The 8,659-nt window shown below is 37.9% G+C and overlaps 1 protein-coding gene across 1 annotated transcript in view; it reads left to right on the top strand.

Moving 5' to 3' along the window:
- ZCCHC24 (zinc finger CCHC-type containing 24) overlaps window positions 1-8,114 on the top strand; it is a 119,022-nt gene extending 110,908 nt beyond the window's left edge. Inside the window, exon 4 of the mRNA XM_054204923.1 lies at window positions 1,460-8,114. Within this exon, the coding sequence (XP_054060898.1) occupies window positions 1,460-1,573 (114 nt within the window). The 3' untranslated portion in view covers window positions 1,574-8,114. The remainder of the gene's footprint in view (window positions 1-1,459) is intronic.
- The last annotated feature ends 545 nt before the right edge of the window (window positions 8,115-8,659 follow it).

Raw genomic sequence — 8,659 nt, forward strand, 5'->3', positions numbered from 1 at the left:
ACTTACAATCCAATACAACCAAGCCGGAATTTGCAGACATCCCTTGTTCAGGAGAGTAGAATATATTTTGTCTCATTTTAGCTACTCAGAGCTGAGAAACCCTTCTTCTATTTTCTGTATTATGAGCTGTTCTTGCAGTGTTACATAGCCAAAAAAAGCAAGCTTTGAATGTCTCTTTTCTTCCTGTTCACAGGGTCTCAAGTGGGTGGCTTTGGAATGAGGAACTTATAAATGAAAACTTAGATGATCAGGTGTACTTTAAGATTTTACAGCTGAAGGAAATTCTTTAGGATTTAGGAAAGGTGTGAGAAGATAAGTGGCCATAATTTTGTAATTTATGCTTATCGACCCTCTGCTCCAAGAATCATATTTTGAAGAGATAAGCAACAGTCTAGTACCCCTGCAAGAACAGTGAGAAGCTCATGGCTTGTTTTCAGAATTCACTCCATGTGCTGTCTCTACCACAGTCCCATACAACAACTGCTGTCTTCATGGGAGGGCCCTGTGCAATGAAATAGTCTTTCAGGTACATTTCACAAAAACTGAGAAATTACAGGTTAGGGAATTTTGTTTGTTTTTTCAAATAACTGGTGCACTTCATGTTGTTCTACCTCAAATCTCTATCACGTCTCTAACTATTAGACTTTCCGAACACTTAAACTTACTGCAGTATTTAACACGGGTATTTTATTTTCAGAATAATTGTGAAAACCCTTTACATGTCATGGAAAATTAAAGAACAAAGATCTATTTGAAACAAAGCAGTTTCATTCCCTTGTTTAGCCCAATAAACTCCCAACCCTGTGATTTCACAAATATTATTAAAAATACATAGTCAATTTATCACTCAGATTCAGGGCAAAGGGTTGTGTTGTGAGGTTGGGGTTTTTGGTTTGGGGGTTTTTTGTTGTTGTTTTTTTTTTTTTTTTAATTAATAGCTTTGCAGCTGGTCTACTTCAAAAATTTCAGCCTCAGAAATATGGGACTGAATACTGGGAAAACCTCATTTAGCTATGTAATATCTGTAGGTGGTTAAGACAGTTTTCTTGTTGTAGCAGCTAATCCTAACGTTGGTAACCCCTGCTGGCATTGCTGGGCAATGGGATTCCCATGCTTGAGGTGTTAATGCCTTTGGGACATCTCAGTTACTGGAGCCAAGATAATAAACTCGTCTGTGTTACTGCTTTTATAAATATAGCCCCCAATTCAGTCTTTTAGTAATTAGTCTACAACAAAGTTACCACCACCTTTGTGAAGAGGAATGACATTAAGTTATGAGGCCACTCTGAACAAATGCAGGGCTGAAAAAAATATGTCATCCCTTCAGGAAAGAAATACAGTACCTTTGTAATTACCAGGAGAAAGCTCAGTTAAACATAAAGGTAGGCTTCACATGCATAGTAAAGAATAACGGTGACAAAAATTTGGACCTAATCTGTTTTCCTACCCTTCACTGCAGAGACCCCTGGAAAAGCCGGACGGCCTGGATGTTTCAGATCAGAGCAAAGAACATCCCCAGCATCTGTGTGAGAAGTGCAAAGTTTTGGGCTACTACTGCCGCCGTGTGCAATAAACCTTCAAAGTGGCCTCTTCCCGTCCCCATCATCCTTAAAGATCCTCTGGCAGCACGCGATCAACAGCAACACAACAAATCAAGATAAAAAGCTAAAATAATTGCCAATATTGCCTATCTAATAATATGCCTTACCATTAATAGAATGTAACATTTCCCCTGTGCATGCACACGCATGCAACAGGCATTTACAGGACTGATTTGTATACATACATATATATGTAAGTTTATATATATATGTACAACATACGTATATAAAGCGTTACTGACAGTGTTCACAACAGAACCACGGTTGTGGGTTCTGCTGATTGTTTACACAGACCCTATATCATGGCCAGGTGAAATGAAGTACTATTCAATAGGCAAGGTGTAATATTCACAAGGAATATATGTTGTAGGTATGGCTTTTGCAGAGGTTAAATAACTGTGGGGCCACTAACTGTAAGCTCTCACCCACAACATGAACGTTATTCCTATTATATGACAAGACAAAGGAAGATGAAACAAGCCACAGCATAAAAGAAGGAAAATTATTTTTTTAATCCCAGTTTTAGAAAGGCTGAGAGTTTTGTGCTGCTGCTTTCTTGGACTTTTTCTATTTGTTACCATCACTTGGGCAGGGCTTAGGCAAAATCATTTTTGCAGGATGTGGCAAAAAAAAAGTGAATAATTGTTTGAGGGTGTGGGTTGGGTAGAAAGGGAATGCCATAATGGGACCCAGAGCATCAGGAAGGATTCCAAAAGGTTTTTGGAAGAGACAAAATTGGCTTGCTTGCGCGACTAACAGATCCTTCTCTTGTCATATAATCCCACTGAAATGGTCCCTGTATGTGTATGGGCTGTTCATTAGGCCACAAGCACACTAAATTTACTGTGAATAAGGGGGGATAAGGATACTTAAAACTGTCCCCAAAACCCTTAATTGAAAGATTAGCCAAACTTACTATTTATAATAGTTTTAAAGCCACTTTCTGGAAATATTTTTTATGTCCTGTTTTCTACTGTACAAGTTTGTTATAATGTAAAACTTGTTAGCCATAGGGGTGTTTTGAGGCATGGAGAACACTCTATGTAGCCTTCCGTCTTTATGTCTTCCTGAAACACCTGCATACCTGAGGAGAAATGTAGGAGTTATACTTCGTTGTCCCATTTCAGGTAAAACTTCGTGCAGGGGCATCCTGCTGCAAAGAAGTATCTCATCAGGGATTGGGAAATAGCACGAACTGAAAGTACCTCGAGACAGTATCCTGTTTGTATGTCTACATAGGAGTACGTTGGCAAGAGGACACAACAAGCAATTCACTAGCATTATTCACTAAAAAAGGGATAATGTTTGTTTGGTTGTTTGGGTTTTTTTTAATCAACAATTTCTATTTTTCTGAAGTTTCCTGTAGAGACATTGATTTGTGTGAATGATACTTAGTGGAAATACTTTAAATCCTAGATAACTTGATGTGAATTAAATTTGTTTTGCGGATTAATTCCATAACGCTAAGACAGAGGGGGTTTTATGCCAAGTTATAGCAGGACGTTACCAGTATGTACAGTCAAGCTCTTGTCAAGCAAATTGAAAACTTACCGTGAACATTTATATAGGAAATGTGAAGCTCTTTACAAATTTGCTCTAGGGGTGAAACTTTGCCATTTCCCTGCTTTGGTATAAGCAGGGTAAAATTGTTTCTGCGTATTCTGGTGGTAGTGTCATGTACATATCTCACAAGCTTCATTATTTATGGGTAGCCCAAGTGCCCCAGCCTACTGGTTGGAGCAATGGATGAACATTGGGAGTTCTGACCATGGCTCTTCCATTAGCTCCCAGATTTTGGGCAAGTCACAAGGTCCTTCTGGACCTCAGTTTCCCCAGCTGCAAAATGGGGATAATAATACTTTAGTATACCTACCTCACAGGAGAGATGTGAGGCCTTACTTAATATCTATAAGCAGTTTGACATCACTGGATGAAGAGTGCTACATAATGCTAAAATAGCATTAACTAAATTAATCACTTCAAAACTATTTTTGCCCAGTTGGCAATTCCATCAACTAAAATAGCTGAAAGTAATATTATTGAAAGTTAACACTAATAACAGTTCGGTTGCCTCAGTGAAGATATGCAGCTTGAGTATTATCAAACGGAAACGTTCTTGTGCACAGACTCACAAATTACCTTAGAGACAAATTCTCTGAACAAAGGTACTAATCTGCCCATACAAAGAAGAATAAGAAAATACACAGGCAAATCTAGGGGTGGATTTTCAAAGTTTGACCTCTAGTGTTAATCTTAGTATCTTTTTTTCAAGCACAAGTAATATCGAAAGAGACACATACTAAACCAGATCTATTTTTTTCTCTTGAGCACTTAATAGCACATGAACAAAAAAATTGCCTTGATGCTTCACAGCCATCTAAAGGACATGTAGAAGACCCACCCCCCCCCCATAAATTAAGATAAGGGAAAATGTTATTTTATTTTCTCCCTGAAACTAAGATGTTGCTATCAACCATTTTTTTCTGCGTTGAAATAATTTCCATCTTATGATAACCACTAGATCGGTAAAATAGCTTGATATCCTTTGATATAGCTACATGAATATACAGCACACCACCAGGTTCTGAACAAAGGCCAACCAAAAGATACCTTTATATGCAATTGTTGCTATTTTTATGACATTGCCCTGTTAAAAATTGTTTATCCAGATTCAACACTGCATGGCAATGCCTTAAGCTTATGGATTTTTAGGTTGTACTAAAAATACACATGGTCTACTTTAACACAATGTCTATAGGTGTAGAATAGTAATTTTTAAGAGCATACTTAGGGAAGTTCAATATTTATATCATTGATATTTTCCTAGGCAGCAGACATATAAAGTATTTAAGTAATATTTAGCGTATTTGAAAATAGGAGAGCAGATTTTCCCCTGCACTCATGTTGGGGAAAAGCAGATAAGGAACAAAATGTGCCGAAAAGTAAGAAGCAATACTGCCCTAGTTTGTACTGCCTCACTCGGAGACCGCAAATCCGTCTCGGTGCGGGATGCGGCTGCCATCAAGCCCTGGGCACTCCAGGGCTGGAAGCAGCCCGCTTGCCTTGCCATCCCTGCCAAAAGTGGGGCTGAACTCCGGCTTCCCCCCAGCCCCGTGGGGCATTCCCTTGTTTTCTGTCCTCACTGCACAGGGCTGAAGCCTCCTCTCCCCAGCAAGCCGGGAAGGCTGCAGCACCAAGCTCACTTGGGGGGAGCACTCCTCTGCCCTTCCCTGTGTCAAGTTTGCCTGTAGGATTGTAGCATTCGGCCCTGGGCATTTGCTCCACACTCGTCTCTATACAGTTTGTGGGTTGCTGGAAAAACACATCCGCATAAGTAGTGTACAATAGATTATGACCATTGGCTTTTAGTTAATGGCACAGAACGGAATTTTCGGGATTTTGATTTAAAAAGTAAAATTGACTACAAATTTATTTTCTTCCCTCCCTAAAGGTAATTCACCTATAGGCCTAACTAACTCTTTCCAAATTGGAAAAAAACTTAAAAATCCAGGTTTTTTGACTGGAAGGAGGATGAGTTGATTTACCTCTTAGATTTTTCTGAAGGGTTTCTGATGTTCTCTTTAGCCAGCTCCTCATTTAGAGCATCAGCTGGTAATCCTTGAATGCATTTTTAGACAGTCTTACCAGAAGCAAAGCAGGCAACAGTAAAAAGAATTTTAAATCAACGCAGGCCTCCCTAATTTGAGTATTCTTTGGGGGTGTACCTGAGAGAAATTTGTTTCTGTGCATTTATTTGGCAAACTTGTTTTAACCTGAGATGGTTGCTGTTGCCTGCCTACCGATCCATCCAGAACATACTGTTTTGTTTTGGGTTGTGTTTTGTTTCGTTTTTCTTTCCCCCCTTTCTTTAGAGATTTTTAAGCTTTTGTTTATTTCTTAAAGAGAAAACCTAAACACAATTTGTTTCCTCAGTCGGTCACAACATTTCACACAGAATTTGTCCTTGGTATTGGCACTGCTCTGGAGAAAAGCATCAGTGATTTGAAATGCACGGTGTAGGTTTTTAGCTGCTTTAACTTGATGCGGCTCCAATGAAGTTGTTACAAATACTTCGTTTAATGGTGATGAAGAAAAATCCCTGTCGTTTCAAGGATGGCCCCATTTTAGCCAGTTTCTACTGCTGCTACCACAGACATAAAACAATGCCACACAAGCAAAGTTTGAGGCCTTTTTGTCTCAAAGTTGCTTTTTAATTTCAGATAAATACACAAGAGTATATATTATTTCTGAAAATAGGTGTATTTTGAAGTTCCCCATTATATGGGACTTAGTTTGTAAACTAAAAATGTGAAGTTACGTATGTCTGAGAAGCCTTATACCAAGAAGCATTCTCTAGGTTTTACCTTTTTGTATAACATGAAATTTAGATTGTACATGGGTTGCATACCTGTGACGCTCTAGCAGTTATTCCAAAAATAAAACTACTTAAAACATTGAAAGTTAAAAGCTTTTGGAAATGTCAGACTTCATAGATTAGTTCTTTGTCCTGCAGTCACGTAGAATTTTTTTTTTTCCTAGTATGGATCCTAAGAGTTGTCCACTGAACAATATGCAATAAATCATCAACACGTGTTTTTCAAGTTAAGTGAATTGACATACATTTTCCACTTGCCTTTGCCAACACATTTTAAAATGTGACGGAACTATCCCCATACAAAAACCATTCTTTAAGATATGACTCCACTCCTGATTGAGCTACAACCCGTATCTCTTTCCTATCTGCAAAACCACTGCTGTCCATTGGGTTTGCTGAATATGTATTGCTGAAGTGCGCAGAGGGCTGTTTGAGATCTTAGATATAGGGATGATGGTTTGTGTTTCTAGGATGAATTTCAAAGGGACAATCGTGTGCAGTTACTAGCTATAGATGATTGATATAAATGTTTACCCCTGTATGAAGTATTTTACAGTTTTACTTGCAGATGTGTATTTATCTTGAGTTATACTTGACATAGAGTTTCTTTCAATTTTTTTTTTTTAATACTATGTGTGTATTTTGGAAACCTTTTTAGATGTTAAAATTTTTGAATGGTTACAAATATTTCTTGTAATACTGAATTGTTATCTTATCTGGAAACTCTTTGCAGTAACTTTTTTGTATATATTTGAGGGCCTTTTTAAAGAAGTATTGTTTGTTTTTTGGGGAAAAGTTTTTACAATTTGGAAGCTTTCAGAAGGGCCTTCCTCTCAACTAGGATACTAACAGAGGTAAGAGTTTTCGTAAGTATTTTGCAGAACTAAGGATGTATCCTCAAGAAAATATTTATGGAAGTAATTTACTTTTTTTTTTTTTACAATGCTTTTGTCTGTATAAAGTATGCAACAGAACTACATTAAGAAGGAAATATTGTCTACATAAAATATTATATGAAAGTTGGTACATAATTCTGACAAAAAACCTTGCAATTCTTTAAGCCATATTGTTTTTGTTATCCTTGGATGAAAATATCAGTATTAAGTAACCAATATATTATTCAAGTGCTTAGACTTATATGAAAATGCTTATACAGTTTATTTATGTGTATTTGGGGGAGGACTGCTAGAAAAAGCTATCGCTAGAGATATAGCAAGTGAGGAGCAAATAACAGTTTACTGTCACTTTATGGCCTTGTGAGAGACACAGAAGATGCTGAAAGCACCGTCAAGACTCAGCTTTCAGGAACTCCGAAGCACAAGCGTTGGGTTTCAGACAGTGGTTCTTTCCTTTCCCATGACAAGAGGGGAAGAGAGTTGGTTGGGATGCTGTTTGACAACTTGACTTTCACAACTCTTTGCAGACTGTGAGCTCAGCTATGCAGTATCGGCTACAGCAATAATATCCATCAAAGGATGTAAGAGAAAAGGATTGAAGTAGGTTATTGTGGGGGTTTATGTTTATTTTAATTAGAACTCATAGCAATATAGAATATGCATGTGCACGTATTTGAAGCATTTTTACACTTTACATTTCATGTAGTTTGATTATATTATGAAGGACTGGGTTTTTAGTTTGATATTTTACCATGCTAAAATGGGAGGTCTGCCCAACCCTGTACTGGATTCTTGTTTCCTTTAAAAGGTTATTTAGTACGGCACTCACTGCGTTGTGTACTAGTGCTAAAACTAACACTGTATCTTATTAATTTCTTCAGCTTTAAAAAAATTAACCTAATTATTATTACATTTGTTTAGCTGTACCCACTGACCTTGTCAGATTCAGTTGATGATTTGTATAATTTCTTTTTCTGTAACTGTTAATAAACTTGTACAGCTGAAACAAACAAACAAAACTTATGGACAAAGGCCTCAGAGGTACCAGTTCTGCATCAGCAGTCAAGATGACAGCTTGCTCATCTGGTGGCTGTGTTGCTAAAGAGACTGTAAAACCTCTGTTGTGGATTGTCCATAAAATGGCATTCCGACATGTGCCTTATTTGCTGGATAGTATAAAGCTTTCCTCTAGTATTCTAGCATTTTAATGCTGTATTAAAGTACTGCAAAAAAAAAAAAAAAACAACAGCAAGAGTGGTATGGTTTTCTTGAGAGTTCCTTGCTTTGAAGTTTTACTACCAGTTGCGTTGGGTTCCCGCGTATGGACTGGCCAGCCACAGCCTGGTATTTGCAGCACAAACCCGCCCCAGTATAACCATCGCCCACCCCACATGAAGACGAGTTTCTTCACTGCACCCGAGTCTAATCTGCAACAAGACTGGTCACATCCTGGGTGAGAAGAGCTTCACCCAAGGTCTCCTCTGCTGGTGGAACAGCTTGGATTAACTGTGCCAGCTCTTAAGTTTATAACAGCCTACTATTGTCTAGCATTTTATCTGAAGGTAAAACCTCCTTTAATCAAAGTACAATTCTGTCCTTAAGAGTTGGATAGGAAAGTTTAGGTGCCAGAAAGTTGCTACAATGAAAAATAACATTAACGATTTTTAGAAGTCATTAAGCTATATCATCGCTTAAAATTTAGGGGATGGGATCGAATTCGTTCTTTGTGAACACTAGAAGTTTGGAAGAACTAGACCTACTAAATGCTCATTGCTTATTAGCAATGC

Source organism: Rissa tridactyla, chromosome 6 (assembly GCF_028500815.1).
Source record: "Rissa tridactyla isolate bRisTri1 chromosome 6, bRisTri1.patW.cur.20221130, whole genome shotgun sequence".
Taxonomy (NCBI): Eukaryota; Metazoa; Chordata; class Aves; order Charadriiformes; family Laridae; genus Rissa; species Rissa tridactyla.